Below are 16,553 nucleotides of genomic sequence, written 5' to 3'. Positions count from 1 at the left end.
ACTACAAAACAGGGATAGTGCAATTATCCAACCCCCAAGCATGGAAAAAACATTAAATTTTAGGATTATATTTAAACATGACTTGAATATGCTAATATCCTTAACTCAGCCCTGATGAAATACTAGAAGAAAGGTAGGTAAAAATACACAGAAAAACCCACACAGGTGGTTTTACACAGCAATCTATTCTAATCTGCAACCACAAATGCTAAAGCATCGTAACCCTGGTCAGATAGGTCCGCAACCATTTTTCAGGACTACTGACAGAACAGCACAGAAATTTAGCCTTTACCCTTTAGAATTATAACCAAATGACAGCTACCTAAAGGATTTCAGTGCATTAAATCTAGCAAGGTTAAATGATTTGTTTATGTAGGACAGAGTTAAGGTTGGTGATATCAGAATAAATGCTGTGACAACACAAACAGCTTGGAACAACTCTGGTACTCATCTTCAAGTTAAACATCCAGACTAAAATTAAAAAAGGTAAACTCTTTAATTCCCAATGTACTGAAAGCACTACAGTTTGATAAACAGATACATCAGAACCATGCCTCCAGGGAAGAATCCTTCGCTTTGCAAATGGGACAGTGAGACTGACCACCAAGTCGCTTGTCAGACCACACAGTAGGTCATTTCAAGAGTGGACGGACATAGCCTGGGAGGAGCTTTATGGCTCACGGCCGGATGAGTGAGCCCAGGCAGACGTAGCTGAGCCTAAAGCAGGAGCCACAGCCTCAGGCAAACTTCTTTCTCAATCTGCTAACCTTCTATCACTTGCCCATGTGCTCTACTTTTCCTCGATACTATTCCCTTTATCTTTTCTCCCTCCTATCACAACAGCATCTCTTTCTAATTTGCTCCTGAATCCTGATTGTCATAACTTTCAGTCGCACTGATGCACGGCACCTATGCATCGCTCCTCCTCCTGGCACATGAACTGACCTTCACAAGATTTCTCACATGAAAACTTTGTTTCTTCTTTGTGGAGCCTCAGGAGGAAAAAGCACAAATACAGATAAGCTGCAACTAGGGCTTAGGCCACCCTACAGCATGCTGAGCAGTGTTCCTTTTTTCTTTAATTGAAGGGGGCTACTTTGGAGAGTTGCTTACTCCAAATCAAAGACCCGTGCAACTGTTGCTTCATGCAGCCTCTTACACTAAATGGCCTCCCTTACTCCACAACACTTCCAATTCTCCTAAAGAAGCCATACAGTGACGGAAGAAACAGCCCTAGCTTTCTCGTTCTGCTCTGCAGTTCCTTGGTAACCTGAGGGAGTGTAGATCTGGTTACCCTAAGATAGCAACTGACCTTGAAAAAAAGTAATTCCAGCTTTCATTGTCAAAGGAGCAGAGAGAGACAGACATTGGTGCTGTCATGAGCTGCATAGCTCAGACATGGGTTATCTGCTATGAATATTTCAGTACCTTATTTTCCTTGGTCATAAAGTAAATGTAAACTAATAACCAATTTCACACAGGCATCTAAAAACTTACTGCAGTCATGTTTGCAAATGTTCCAAGATCTTTCTGGAAATGGCCTAAGGAAAAGCAAAGTATCCATATCTTTAATAAGTTTGACCGGTGCACCAAGCTGTCATTTTTGTGCCTGATTAGTGGCAATAGGCAGTTTTCCATTTATTTCCAAGCAGCTGCTAGAGAAGAGCTGCAGGCAGATGTAATCTGGAGACTGCAGAACTCTGCTCGCTGTCAGTTTCACACCAGCATTTTACTTTCTTCTACCCCCCTGTATTATTAACCTGTATTTATATCTAACTCCAGCTCTTAGTTAGTCTTTGCCAGAGGCTTAACCATTAGAGGTGACTGTGAGGAAGGAGGGGAAAGAAGAAACTGCCATAAATCAGGCTTTTTCCACTCCTTATAATTCTGGGGAGGTGAGAAACAGTGCAAAGCCTGGGCTATTTAGGAAGACAACAGCTTGGACAATAGATCAGATCAGGTCAAGTCTGCTTCATCCTTAGTACTAAATATGAAAAGGAAACAGCGCTATCACAACTTTCCTTCTAATCATGCTCAGTTCCTACTTTTTACAGGGCTTTATATCCCTTTCAAATTTCTATCCATTCTAATTCAGAGGATGTTCTTACATTTCATGTTTTCTGAATCCACTAAGCCCTGAGGCTCAGTAAGACCATGTCACATTTGTTCCAAATAAGCATTGTATAAAAACATACTTTTCCCATCACTTTCCATGCACTGCCTTTTGATTTAAGAACAAGACCACACTCACTTATGAAAAGATAAACAGGAGTACCTGATTCATTTTGTCCTCTCCAAAGTAAACAATTTTAATTTAAGCAGCAGAGTCAATACTACGTTTTCTACTCATGATTTTCTTTTTAAGGCTTCAAATCTTTTTTCATCTCTTGCCTATTTCTTTTATCCCTTTTGAATAGGGCTGAACAGTGTGTTCCAGGTGAGACAACACCATTCATCTAACAAAGGCATTGTATTATTTTCCAGACCATTCCTTACCCACCCTTACACTTTGCTCACATGTTTTGTTCACTTTACTGTAAATGAGAAGCCCACTGAGTGTCATCTTTCCTTTAGAGGTAATGTAATTCATTGCAAAGACTGTCCATAAGTTTTCCAAAATGGAGACAAAGATGTCTACATGTTGTGTATGATAAAGTTTCCCACAGCAGTGTGACAGGCATCCAATTTACTGCACGCTTTCCCCAAATGTTCCCATATATCCAGACGGTCTGCAATCCTATGAAACACTCTAGGCTTCAAATTAGATTTTTGGAAATTCTTCACCAAATCTTTTCCAGTAAAAGTAGCTTCAGCAGTCTACCCGGCCAAAGCATAATATCATTTTACTCTTTAAGCATCCAGTCGGAATGAGAATGTTGTTAGGAAATTGGAGAAGTCATCTTCCACTTCTTCACTGTTCAATCATAATGAAGGCTCTTCAGTGTTCCTCCTCCAAACCTTTTCCTTTCTGAGAAGCCAGGAATCTAGAGACAGAAAAGATAGGTCGTCATGTCAGAATCAGCGTGAGCTCCCTCTAGCCCACATCTGAGTGCCTGTTACCAAGCCAACTGCAACAATGACTTCCTCTTCCACATCGTCTCCAGAATCAGGACTAAAATGCTTCAGCCTACTGCTGAGCTACCACTAGAGGAGCACCATCAATTAAACAAGACACAAAACTTCAGTATGGCTCATTTGTCCTACGGAGCTCCTTCATGCTTTTTTGGCAAGGGTCACAATGAAAACCTTAGTTTCTTGGGCAAATCCTAAACCAGTTAATTACAGATTTCAAAGTCTCTATTTTCTCCCAGATTCAAAGGCATACAAGAATTCCTCCATTTGTTTTTAAAACTATAAAATAGTATTACCGAGTTCTATTAAACAGCTGTTGAGACTTTATGCTTCTAACCTGAGACAGCAGCACTTCACTGGCAGTTGAAAGTACAGTTTTATCAATTGCTGAAAGCTTTAAGAAAACCATCAGAATAAAAATGGCTGCAACAATGCAAAGGATTAGCACTCCTGCTTTTGCAGCCAATCTGTAGAAACTGCTTACACTGTGACAATGAGTGCTTACAAAGAAAATCTACTTAAAACCATCAGAAGCTTCTCTGGCTTAATGGTATTTCAAACAGATTTGCAATCCAACACACCCCTGAATCCCACAAAAGAAAGAGATGCACTGCTTCCTAATACTGTATAAGATGTCTGTCCTATTGGTGGCATCATAAAACTATTTGATGACAGCCTAGAATAACTTCTAAATATCTAAATACGTACAAGCAGAAACAGCAGACCCAATAAACACACCCTCCTAAAACAATTCCACACTCTCATAGGAAATAGAGTATATTAAAATGGAAGGTGTCAACCAAGCATTACAAATCACGGCAGGAGAACATGGGCATGTATGGATAGTATGGGATGAAAATATAATTTAAAATACAAAGTAGATTGCTAAGGTTACACACTTCATTGGTAAAACTGAGAAAGCTAAAGAGCTTACCCAAAATAAAAGTCCACCAAAACCCCCACAATTTAAATTTAGATAGGGTTTTCAGGCCCAAAACTCAAGCAGATATGCAAGATATTCATTCAGGAATAGTTTTGTTCATCTCTGAAAAGCAATAATCTCTAAGGGAAAAATCAGGCAGATTTTGCACAAAGGTTCATCTCATCAAAACTGCTTTGGGAATTCCAAAAGGAAAAATGCAATAATTTTAACTGAAAAGTAGCAGGACACCATAGCTAAAAACTTACCTGCTTTAGCATTTTTTTATATCAAAGTTACTAATTAAGAGTAACAATTATTTATTTATCAGAGATCTGATCAAAGTCATAGCTACAAACAATTTGAAACTTATCATTCTTTTCATCCTGAAAAAGTCTATAACAGAAATACCTCAAAACACGAGTGATCGAAGACACCTATTGTAGGAAACCCACAAACACATTTGTAAGATTTACGTTAAGTAGATAATTTCAAATAATAATATTAAAAGTTTATAATGAAATGTCCAGTTCCAATTTGGATTTTGTCTCTTTAAATATGACTGTCCACTACTTAAGATTTGTTTTAAGCTTTTGAGCTGTTTTCAGTGAGGCAGATGAAAGTAGTCCTCAGAAGGCTGTAATTTTTGGCACGCAGCCATAAGGAATATAAAGTTAATCCCTGGCTAGCCACTAAAAATGACTAAATAAGAAAAATAAAAATCTTACATCATGTGTCAAAGACAACCAGCACACAAGCAGATTTCTGTGTAAAGCTATTATTCCCATGAAAGGGAGACTTCCTTTCACTGTATGTGGGGAGGAGGGGAGAAGGGAGGAAAAAAGGCATCATGCAGAACTGAAACAGGAAAAAGCAAATTTATTTCTGAAAGGCATTAAAAAACAGTCAAAGAAAGTAAGCATTTTGTAATTCACGACTACTTTTATTCCCTACTCTCCCTAAGGGGCTTTCAGCATAGCTACATCTAACGATATATTCCATTGTATTTCAGTGGTGCTATTCACAGTAATTTGCAAGCACCTCACAGACAGGATAAGTGGAACCTCACTACTCCCTGCATGGTAGACTGCGCATGGGAAGGTGGGGGGCACAAAAAGTTGAAGTGGCCTGCCCAAACCAGAAGAGTAATTTTTCTAGTTCTTCACCAACTGTACTGAAAACAGTTAATTCAGCCATTTAGGAATGAATTACAAGCTGGTATCATACTGCCATTTCCCTTGTGGCTCCACTGGTTCTACGAAAACTACCTGTACAAAACATAAAATGCTATTTCTAGCAGTGCAAAAAAAGCCTTTTTTTTGACCTCCAGGACCGTATCTCTGGCCTAAATCTGCAACCAAGCAGCCTGAAGCTGACAGATCTGAAACAGATAGTATTTGTCCATTTTACCTCACTCTTGTAACTTCTACTATGTTAGCATACCTAATGATTTCACTGCCAATCATTACAGACACACTTGAGCTGACAAGTCAGCCATTTTTCTGTCTATCCAAAACAGCTGTGCTCCCACAGATTTAAAAACTCAATTAGCAGCACAGATTATCATTTAAGTCACATGAAGCCCATGTTTTATAGAGGACTCTGTCAGCAGTTCACATTACACAGGGAGAAACAAAACAAAAAAGGAGGAAAAATTACAAACCTGATTGCCGTCTCTTAAGAAGTATCTCTTCTCTATGACCTGGGAAAAACAGAGAATGATCTTAGCTGGCACAGTATATATATAACCTCAGATTCCAATCAACATTTCACACGTAAGCACTGAAATTTATGGCTAACTGGGACAGGTCTGAACCCACATCCCCTGCTCCAGGCCTACTGCTTTAAGTGCCCTATAACAAATATTGCTCTACAAACAAATAGAAGGAGTTGCCACCTCCAGCCATTATCCATAAAGCTGTGCTGTCCTCAACTTCTACACACCTAATTTAATCAGTCCTCTTTAGTAATGGAGGTGATGGTTTGGGCGTCTCCTTACTGCATCAGAGTCAGTTATTCCCACCCGTCTCTGCAGGCGCAGCAGTTCTGAGCACTAGCAAAAGCTCATTCTCCAGGTGCACAACAACTCCAGTGGTTCTGAGTAGCCCCTGGCCATAGGTTAAGCTTGAGAAGAGGTAGCCTGACTCACTCTCTGAAAATGATGCAGAAATTGCCCATGGTGAAGGATACCTATGGGGGCAGTACCATCGATCTAAGAATCAAAAAGTGGTTTGTATTACCCTGTACAATCTACAGCCTCCTCCAAAGAAAATTCAGGCCAAATTTCCTCTAAAGCATGATCTGTAGCAGAAGATGATCTGCTCCGCTACGATCTCTTTGTCCAGGGAACAATTAAACCAGAGCACTCCTTCTGTCATTTTCATAGTAGGCCTTGATGCTCCCTTGTGCAGGAAGAGAGAGTAATATGCCTAATTTCTTAACTCCTGAAGTTTGCTTTAAGCAGGAGCAACAGAGCTAACCATAGTCTTGTTACTCCCCACATTGCTACCTTAGGACACTGCAAACACTCTGGCCTGCCAAAGGACTCCAAAAGCATATGCAGACTGTTTTTGCACATTTGTGAGATTTTTCATTGCTCTATGCAGATCAAGAATCAAACTTTCAAGCAGACCAGCTATTTTCTGGAGGTTTCCAAAAAGCTAACAAGCCTTTGGCCTCCCCACACCTGGCTTGAACCAACTCAAAAAATGGAACATCAAAAGGAGCAGCTAACTGTTGTTCCGTGTTCAAATCACAGATGGCATTCAATACATAGAACAATAAAACGTCATTTAACTGACTTGACTTACTTTATCAAAAAACCTGCTGAGTTTGACAGCATTGGATGAACCTGCAGCCAGGTAACGAGGATTGGTGCAATCCTAGAACGCACAAAAGACAACAACAAACCATGCACAAGGAAATCAGTGCAAGGAAGCCATACACATGGAAATCAACACACCCTTTCCCCTGACACATGCACATGCAATCAGCTAGGGAAAACACTATATATCTGCTGATTCCTGCTCCACAGTCATTTGAGAGAAAAGGCCAATTTCTGTTCTGTGAATCAACTGGAGAATTCTACGTACTCCACTATGCGCTCCATGTCTTGCTTCTGCCACCAGCTATACTGTCCTCTAATAATTTGTACAGCCTACACATGAGATTGTGCATGCGTGTGTATGCATGCGTGTGTATATACAAGCATTCACACAGCACATGTATATTTCATACATATATATACACATTATACATACATATATATATATAAAGTAAGTGACCTTGATGTTTCATTCAAAGATAGTTTGTGTCAGAACTAAGAACGAGGAAGAGAAAATTTAACTCCCAACAATCAATACTAAGCTTCGGTGATCTCACCTAACACCCCCTATACCTCCCTATAGTGAAACAGAGATGATCATTCCATCAGTCAAGGGGAACAGCCAAACAAAATGTGCATGACTCCAGCACTGCCAATGTTTCACTTACTGAGAAAATCTCAAAAAGCCCAATATTTGTAATGACATCTTTGCTTACTAAAAATCAGACTCAATCCCGTACAAAAGAAAATCAACACTGGTGACAAGGATACTAACCAAATTTATCTCTTCAGCATTGAAATCCTCAGCCAAGAAAGCTGTTCTGGTCAAAACTTCATTCCGCTTAGTTTCTGGGATCTGATCCAGCTTAGTTCCTATTACCAGCAGTGGAATCTGGTTATCAGCAAACTGTTCACGGTCGTAGTCACTGATGAGGAAAACAAATACAATCCTGAATGAAGTGATGGTCATGTAAGTGGGCACAGGGGTGCCATCAGCTCCCCTGTCCCTTTCAAGTAATGGTCATTTATTAACGGGCTTCTGCAGCTGAATCACTACGCAGGAATCGAAAGGAAAGAGAAAAGAAACCACAAGTTGGATTTCCTCTGTGCATAGATGAACGGCAGAAGAAATGCTAACAAAAGCAGGAAAGAAACTAGAATTTCAGTATTGCACTAAGTTTATGCAACCACCAGATACAGATCAGGGAGCTGGCATCTCTGAACATCTGAAGTTCCTACATACAGTACACTTCTTAAGGACGGACAATGAAATAAATTGCTACTGTGAAACACTACCCCAATCCCACCTTAGATCAAAGAGGGCTGCAATAACAATTGTGTGGTGTCAAGTTACTAATTCTTCTACATTCAAGTAAAGGTAGCCACCATAAGCCGAATTCCAACAAGGTTTGATTCAGATACGACTAATGAGCAAAGATAGCCTTTATAAAATAAAAATTATTGCTATTAAATGTCATTACAAATCCAAGCTCAAATCATTCTCCTCAGCTAAGATAATCATTTGTCTTTCATTTTTACCTAAACCAAGCTTTCTAGACAGTAATTTTACAAACAACAGCAACAACTTGACTACGCAATTGCTAGTGGCTAAGCATCTGTCCCTGACAGGAGTTAAGCTTCTGAAAATTAAAATGATTGTGAAGAAGCTGTATGTGGAAAAACTGGAGAAATTTGCAGTTTATATAGTGCAAACCGTCTTTCCCTTCTCCCATGTTTCTACAGAAACACCTACACAGCAGCACTGGCAGAAAAATAATGGATATTCTTCCCACAAAAAGCTACCCCTTATTATTGCTTCCCTGCTCATGTGTGAGGTTGATGAATGATCTTAAAACCTCTCTGACTACATGTATCACAGGAGCACGGAGGCAAAGGAGGACATAATTGACAAGATATTGGAAAGCTAATTATGAACATGCTGTTTAAACAAAGTTTTCAAAGCTCTTTTTTAGCCACACTCCTGAAATAATTCCACTGCCCAACACAAAAAATAAAGGAAACATCCTCAGTTTTGGTGCATGGAGGGAAAGCCTTTTGGAACACAGACATGCCATCCCATGACACTTCCTGTAAAAGGGCTTTGCACGTCTCAGTAGAGACACACAAGTCTTCAGCATCAGATCCACTCTCACAGAGGTCTCAGACAAATGAAGGACACAGTAAACATCTTTTCTCTGCCATACAGTTTTGGAATCTCCTGGCAGAATGGCCTGATTGGCAGTGTAAAACAAAAAGAACAGTGATTTTCTTTGATCCCTCCCAGTTTTTTTCTTTCTTTCTTAAAAGTCTAGCCACATCTAATTTTGTGTGGACTTCAAGTAGCCTTAGGGATGAAAAAAGACATCCATAACAGCTTGGTATTATTGTGTCTTAACCCTGCACATATGTTTTTCACTCACCCATTTGTCACAAGAACTCCTGTTGGAGCAACATCTCTGTTGAGTGCTTCCAAAGACCAGCGACACAAATTCTGGGATGATTTCTTGTTGGTTAAGTCATGCACTAAAATTATCCCTAAAGTAAAAGAGAAGGCAGCAAGATGCTATTTAATGATATATATTTTTTCCTTATCTTACCAAAATGACATCTGCAGGCTCCCACATATCTGAGAATGAAGAAAGGGAACCATAACTGGTTCAGTTACAGTCAATGAGTAAAGCTGAAAATATCAGGATGCAACAGTTTTCTTTAAAGCTGCTTATCATGAATTGGATAAGAGCTAAGAGAAAAATCTCATGAAAGGAGGAAACGAAGAGCCACCTCAGGGTTTAATCCGCAAGAGCTTGCAGGCATTCCCTGATTCTGCTCTATCTAGTCCTAATGATACTGAAAGTCTGTATTACTGCAGCAGAGAATTTAGCCTTTCTCTGTTTTGGCTAATTGGTAAACATAACTATCTTTTGTCACACCACCTAAGAAATCTAAAGGCTGTTTATTTGTTTCAGAGTTTGGAAAGCACTATTGCTTTCCAGCATTTTCAAGAACTAATGCTATGTACTTGGGGAAGTATCCAAAGGGGAAATAGACTCTGATAAACTTTCACAGTCCACTAAATGGCTGGTAGAAACATGAATTAATAAGATTTCATGTATTTAAGATTAAGCTGCTATCATTTTTCACTACCATGATCCTTCAAAACAAAAATCCTGAGACAAAAAACCAGCCAGCCAAACTTCCTAGCTGTGCTATTAACAGACACCCACTTCTGATAACCATAGTTCCTAACTCAATTACCAGCTTCTGCTAGCAAATTTCTTCTATTTATTCACACCTTCTGCAACCTGAGGAATGTTCCCACTTCCTCCAGACTTCAAACCATAATTAATTCAAGGACAAAATGGAATTATACCCCTTATCTTCATCAGGATTCGTTCTCAACACACTTCACAGTCCACAGGTAGAAAAAAGTATTAATTTAATCTTTCACCTTAACTCCCAAAGGTGTGACTCACTGTACACACCATGAACAAACTACATTTGCACAAATATTCTTCACTACCCCACACAACTGTATACAGACTCTTGCATGAAAGTTCCCAGCCTAACACAACCATAGCCCTATTTCAAAGCATTTATCTCAGGAACAACACAAAAAGACAATTCAACTGTGTGTCCACCCCCGGCGTAGGGAGAAAAAGCCTGATACAATATAATTTGGCCTACGGCAACAGATTCAGAGGCACTGCTGCGTAATTTGTGAGAAACACTCTCCACCTCCAGATGCTCTTCCCCAGTTATGTTTTCATTTGGTCGGTTCCCTTATCTGCTTCACTGAAAACCTACATAGATAGTTGCACCAGCAGAAAAAGACTATGTCAACATCAGAAAAGGGCAGGCAGGACCAGTGACTACCAAAGGAAATGTGCCTCCCCCATTAAGGTCTGCAAGCCACTGCCTAATCACTGTCCTAGACTATCACAGCCCACACACCAGATGCAGGGACACCAAAGCTGAAGAGCTGCAGTTGAACCAAAAGCAAACCGTACCTAACCTGTTCAACAACCAGGTTTCACTGACAGCTTGCCCAGATGCTGTCACAACCAAGCATTAACTGTATTTTTATCTCAGGTTTTTCAGACCACTGCGAGGCCAGAAAGCACAAGCAGTCAGGCAGAAGTAATGCATTCATCTTTTCTTAAATCAGGTCAAACGGAGGCAATTTGTGAGACAAGCTCTAATGAAGGAATTAATCTAATGAAAGAAACAAGAGCCAAGGCTAACTACCAAAGTCAACAGTTGTCGTATGCAAGCTGCCTAATAGTATCTTTTGGGCAGGGGAGATAAATAACTCTATTTTAATAACGTCATCAATTATAATTCAGACACATAAGTTCAAGATTTCATCTCCTAATGGGCTGTTCTAGTATATTTCCAAGTCTGACCCACACTCACTGGCATACTGTGGATTTGGTGTCAAAAAGAAATACATTTCTTTCATATACCAAAGAGGCTTGCTTTGAGGGCACATCCCAACTCAAATCTTATTTACAGAGGTCTGGTTAACAATATAAGCAAGAAGTACCTACACACAGTTTTCCTCCTGGAAAAGGAGGAAGAAATAGCTAGTTAAATAATCACAGAGTGAAAATGTTTATTGTATGGCTTAACACATTATTGAAAGGCCCTCAAATAACTGGGAACAAGAAAAGAGAATCAAACAGAACATTTGAGACAGATTTTCAGAAGCAGCTGTTAATCTGGTATACATCTATTTTTAGTGAACTATCCTTGGATGCCAAAACATAACAATTGAAATACTGCATTATTATGTGTATAATCTCTTATTTACTCTTATTAGTGGCACTGATGAGCTACTAGGCCTTTAAGTCAGTATCTCAACAGAAGGCATAAAATACTACTTTCTATCTACAGCAAGTTGCAAAATTCAATTATTAAAAATAATCTGGCAAATTAAATGAGCAAGATGGTTATCATCATATTGCAATTTTATGGGAGAACAGTTCAAATTTGCCAGGGTAGGATATAACTATCAAAGTTCATATAAATTCAAATAATGATCCCCCTGCTGTAGGTTTTGGAACTGAGCAAACAAGAAAATATAAATCATACTTCTGCATGTATATCAGGCCTAGAAAGGTGAAGGCAACCTTTATGCCTGCAAGTGTAGCTGGAAGGGACATCACTGCAACCTCAGAGACTCCCTGTTGCACTAGCTGCACAAAACTGAAGTGAAAGGCTGATGAAGCTCATCTGCACAGGTTTGACTAAAATAGCTTTCCTGTTGAAAACGGAATCCATAAAATTCTGCCTATGAATGGTACCAGTTTTTTTTTCCTGTATAAATGTACTGGAATCAGAAAAGAGAACAATATAGCTCTCAGCCAGACTTAAAGGAATCCTGCCCCAGAACCAAGAGACAGCTCATAACAGAAACAGTGACAAAACCAGATTTACACCAAGCAAACTTACCATTCAGCAAGTTATAAAATACTGCTCGTGTGCTTTTCACACTAGTGGCACTGCCCACTGAACCTCCAACATCCCACAGCTCAATGTAGTAGGTCTTCTCTTCTGGAGTCCCTTCTTTGTAGTCATGGATCTGATGAAAAATTCACAGCATAAAAAACAACAGCACCAGCTCACAAGAGTTAATCCACACAACACTTACACATTCAGCTGAAAGGATTATTGTACTTGGATAGAAATCTGTAAATTCTCATGTTGACACCATTTCAAATCTCTCAAGCAGAAGAGAGATGGAATGAGTCAAGCAGTGGCCACTGGATACCACACCTCTTACATGAGATGGAGCTTGGTGAGTCAGCAGGGTGTATCCTTTCCATCTCAATATTAACAAACCTAATGCCTCATAATGTGCTTAGAAATAGCATTTTGCTAAAGCAGATGAAAAAGTAAGGTCATGACTTCTTACAGCTGTTAAAACCCACATGGCAGTACTGCAAGAATACTAACCCAGGTGGCCACAACAGATTCCAACCGACTACATCTTTTTCCTCTCCAAATTCTCCTTGGCATCTCAACTGAATTAATTAATCAACAATTTCTGCCCCAGGATCTGCTAGGTAGTTTTGCTCCACAGTGAACCATGATTGCCATGCTTCTTTCCCCAAATTTTGGAAATATATTTCAGTATTCTTTGAGGTGAAACTCATAGACGGCAAGACGGGATCATTCCCAACCTATGGCAATATATTTCAAGGAGAATGCATCAAAGAGCAATGAAGGAGGAAAGCCTTTATCACCAGCCCATGAGGACTGTAAGTTGGGCCGAAAACCTATTAGATGAATATCCTCACTCCTCTAATAGCAGATCCTGCAATAAGCAGAGAGGAAGAGAAGCAACCCTATGGTCATGGTCAGTACCCTCAAATTAAACAAGCAAATTGGTTTTCCCAATATGTTTGGCTGACAATTTAGTTGCGCACTAAGTGTTTCTCAGGGAAGTGTGGTTTCAGTGCTGTGCCTTCTGACTTAAACTGGCTGCTCTGTGACTTGTAACACGCCAGTGGCCACTGCTGAAAGGAGAGGCACGACGAATGACAAGTATCTTGTTTGCGTTTGACAAGCTTGTAAGGTCAAAACCTGCTCACACAAGTGCTTGGCTCACACTTAATACTATTTACTTCAAAAGATTATATGCTCAGCAAAGCAAAACACACCTCCTTCTGGGGTGGAAAGTAGTGAAAAGAAGACAAAAAAAAAGAAATGTCAAGGCCCTTCCTTTCCACTTTAAGGAAGGGCTACCAAGAGGCCGGGCGGCGCGTCACCTACTCGAACATCCACCGAGCAGCCCACTGTCCAGGACGGGTTCCCCAACACCTGGTTTTGGCATAAGAGGTGCACAAGCGAAGATTTGCCGACACCTGCAAGCGCAGACAGAGGACAGCTCCTGGGAGACCACGCAAGGGCCGGTAAAAGAGGCGACGGGCCGAAGCACCGACTAACCGCGACGGTCCCGGCCCCGCCGCCCTTCTCCCGGTGGCGGCAGGTAACGGCCAACGGTCAGTGCCCAACGGCCGGGGCAGAGCGGGGAAGGAGGGAAGGAGCGACGGCCCAAGGACCAGCGGGGGCGCCGGTACTCCCCGCCCCGGGGTATGCCACGGGAGGCGGGCAGGGCCGCGGCCGCGCAGGGCGGGGAGCGGGGGCTCCCGCCGGGCGGCGGGGCCGGGGTTGGGAGCGGGGCGCAGCGCATGCGCCGTCCGGCACCTTCGAAGGTGGCGGGGAGAGGGGAGGGAGACTCACCCGAGTCGCCCAACACCAGCACCTTGACCCTGTCCAAAGCCGCCATCTTACTCTACCTAGCAACAACCCCGGAGACCACCGCCCTCTCCCGGCACCGCCAATCGCGGCTCACACTCCTGTCGCTTCGCTCGGCCCATTGGCTGGCTGCTCGAGCTACCGGTGTCGCTTTCACTCTTGATTGGTTTAACTCATGTGAGGGCGGGAACGCCGAGGGCTCTATGAGGACGCGATTGGCTTGTTTTCCTGTCACTCACCGCTCAGATACCGAGCAGCAGAATGCGGGACACGGCGGGGTACTACAGCGCATGCGCCATACGCCGATCGCCGTTGGGCAAGGCTCCCGGCGTCCTGCTGACGCCATAGGTGCGCGCAGCCGCCGGAAGCGCCGGCCGGAGCGGGGAGAGCTGGAAGCGGCGGCAGGTCAGTGCCGGCCCTGGGGTGCGGCGGCGGCTGTGGCCGCGGCCCTGCCCGCTCTGTGGCGCCAGAGGGGCCCCGCCGGGCTCCCCATGCCGTCCCGTCTCGGGCCGCGACTCAGGCGGTGCCGTCAGGGGATGCGGCCGGGCGCCCCCTCCCCAGCTCCGCCTCCCAGGGACCCCGCCGCGCTGGGCGGCGGGTACTTGCGGCCCGCGGAGGTCCTCGGCCCGGCGCTCAGTGCCCCCAGTTGTTGGATGTGTGTGTGTCTGTGTGTGCCGCTGAGGGGCCGGGCACCCCGGCACCGCCCGCGGGCATCCGTGCTCACCGCACGTTGTCCGGCAGGGCCCGGCCCTGGGCCTCGGCTTTGCCTTTGGCTCCATACCACCTCCTGTCTCTCCTCTTGGCGTTGTTTGTGGGGGTTTCCTTGATTTTTTTTTTTTATTTGTTTTTTTTTTTTTTTTTAGGAGGTACTGCTGAGCCCCTCAAGTCTCTTGTCCTTCAGGAGCCTACACAACTGGGTGATTAAAAGTCACCGCTTAAAAGTGGGTAGGGAACAGGGAGCCATGCAAATAGCATAAGGGGTTCTCTGCTTGGCTTAGACTTTAAAGCTTGGTCTGCCACTGTCGTTTAGGAAGTCTGTGCAATTTCCTATTTGAAGGAAGCTGCAAGATTATGGGTAACTGAGGGGTAACTGACACTGTGGCAAATCTAGCTCACTTTTTGCTAGTTTGGTTTGACCATTGGTTGAAGCCATACACTGAAACCATTAAGTTCTCCAGGGCAGCAGGATATTTTCTTTTTGTGCATTAGTTTTCTTCTGGCTTCAAGAGCTTGCTGGTTCCCTGAGAAGCACATGAACATCACATCTCATAATGGCACTAAGCTGTTAAATGGAACCAGCTGTCAAACTTATATCATTACAAGTGACTCAATGAATAAGGAAGATCAGCAGTCTGAAAAGAGTCTTCAGCAGTGCACAGATAAAGTGCATTTTCATAAAATATAGGTGGTTTAGTATTTTTCAGCCATGAAAAGTAGTTTCTTCTCTTATCTCCTGCGCTCGCATCCTGTCACATCTGCTGGTTCAGTTGCTCATCAGACTTTTCCACTAGCCAATTCAAATGATGAAACTGTTGAAAAACCTAGTAAAGGTGGGGGGGCATAAAGAAGGAATTTTTCTACCTTTTAGTGATGCAAATTGGTGCACAGGCAAGTCTTGTGAGTGCCAGAGCTGGCACAGGAGAAAGCAGAGCCATGTGCTTGGGAGAGGAGCAAATACCCCTCTGGCAGCAATAAGGCATGATGGGAGTTTCATTCCTACCTTCTACTTCCTTTAAGATACTATTTACAGCTCACTTTCAGACAGGATGCTTTAGCAAATTCTAAACAAGAAACTACACGAATTAAAGCTAACCTAGTATCTTGTTATTTAGTTTCTCTGTTTCTTTATTGCTTACATACACAGTATATACACTTGTTTGCTACACCCTGATGAACTAAAACTTTTCTGAACCTAATACTTTTGTAAGTCTTTGTGTTACTTCTTTCCTGAGTTCATGAGAGTCAGACAATATCACTCACTTTATTTGTCATGATGAGGAGTGTGGTCTTCTAGGTCTCATGAATCCAGGATATGAAAAAAAATTACTGCTTTCTTCCTGTCAGAACCTTAACAAGGAATGCTGGGGTGAAGCCCACTGTACTTCAGTGTAATCATGACTTCTTAGGCTTGGTATTTGTGAGAAATGCTCTTACTTTTTTCCTTTAAAAAAGACCCAGAACTTTACAACTTCATTATGTGAGGGCCAATGCTGAGATGTCTCCAAAATAACAAATGTACTTCTGCTTGTATACATTCAAATTGGAGTCTAAATTGTAAGAGTTTCTTACGTCCGTGGTTCAAATGTTGTAATGGCTTCACATTACAATTGAGCCAGTTTAACATCTTTGCAACCACGTGGGGGTGGCTCAGTCTTCCACATCCCTAGCCATGTTTTTTTTTCTGCTTCATGTACGTTCTAGTCTGGTAACATAAATGATTCAGTTCTTGAACTTTTCCACCTTGCCCTCCCTCTCAAA

The 16,553-nt window shown here is 42.2% G+C and overlaps 2 protein-coding genes across 2 annotated transcripts in view; one reads left to right on the top strand and one right to left on the bottom strand.

The window, feature by feature from the left end:
- Nucleotides 1–355: 355 nt before the first annotated feature.
- On the bottom strand, nt 356–14,106 carry RABL3 (RAB, member of RAS oncogene family like 3; the record flags this gene model as incomplete). The annotated part of the gene is made up of 8 exons (XM_082497211.1): nt 356–2,984; nt 5,655–5,693; nt 6,802–6,873; nt 7,591–7,741; nt 9,236–9,350; nt 12,267–12,396; nt 13,590–13,681; nt 14,061–14,106. 8 exons carry the CDS (start codon nt 14,104–14,106, stop codon nt 2,919–2,921), a joined length of 711 nt encoding a protein of 236 aa, XP_082353337.1. The 3' UTR covers nt 356–2,918.
- A 355-nt stretch (nt 14,107–14,461) lies between these two features.
- The window catches only part of GTF2E1 (general transcription factor IIE subunit 1), a 54,626-nt gene continuing 52,534 nt past the window's right edge, over nt 14,462–16,553 (top strand). Inside the window, exon 1 of the mRNA XM_082498523.1 lies at nt 14,462–14,480. The gene's annotated coding sequence lies outside the window, so the exon portion shown is untranslated. The remainder of the gene's footprint in view (nt 14,481–16,553) is intronic.

This window comes from Vanellus vanellus (genome assembly GCF_965231255.1).
Source record: "Vanellus vanellus genome assembly, chromosome: 1".
NCBI lineage: Eukaryota > Metazoa > Chordata > Aves > Charadriiformes > Charadriidae > Vanellus > Vanellus vanellus.
This window is presented reverse-complemented; position numbering and strand designations above follow the sequence as displayed.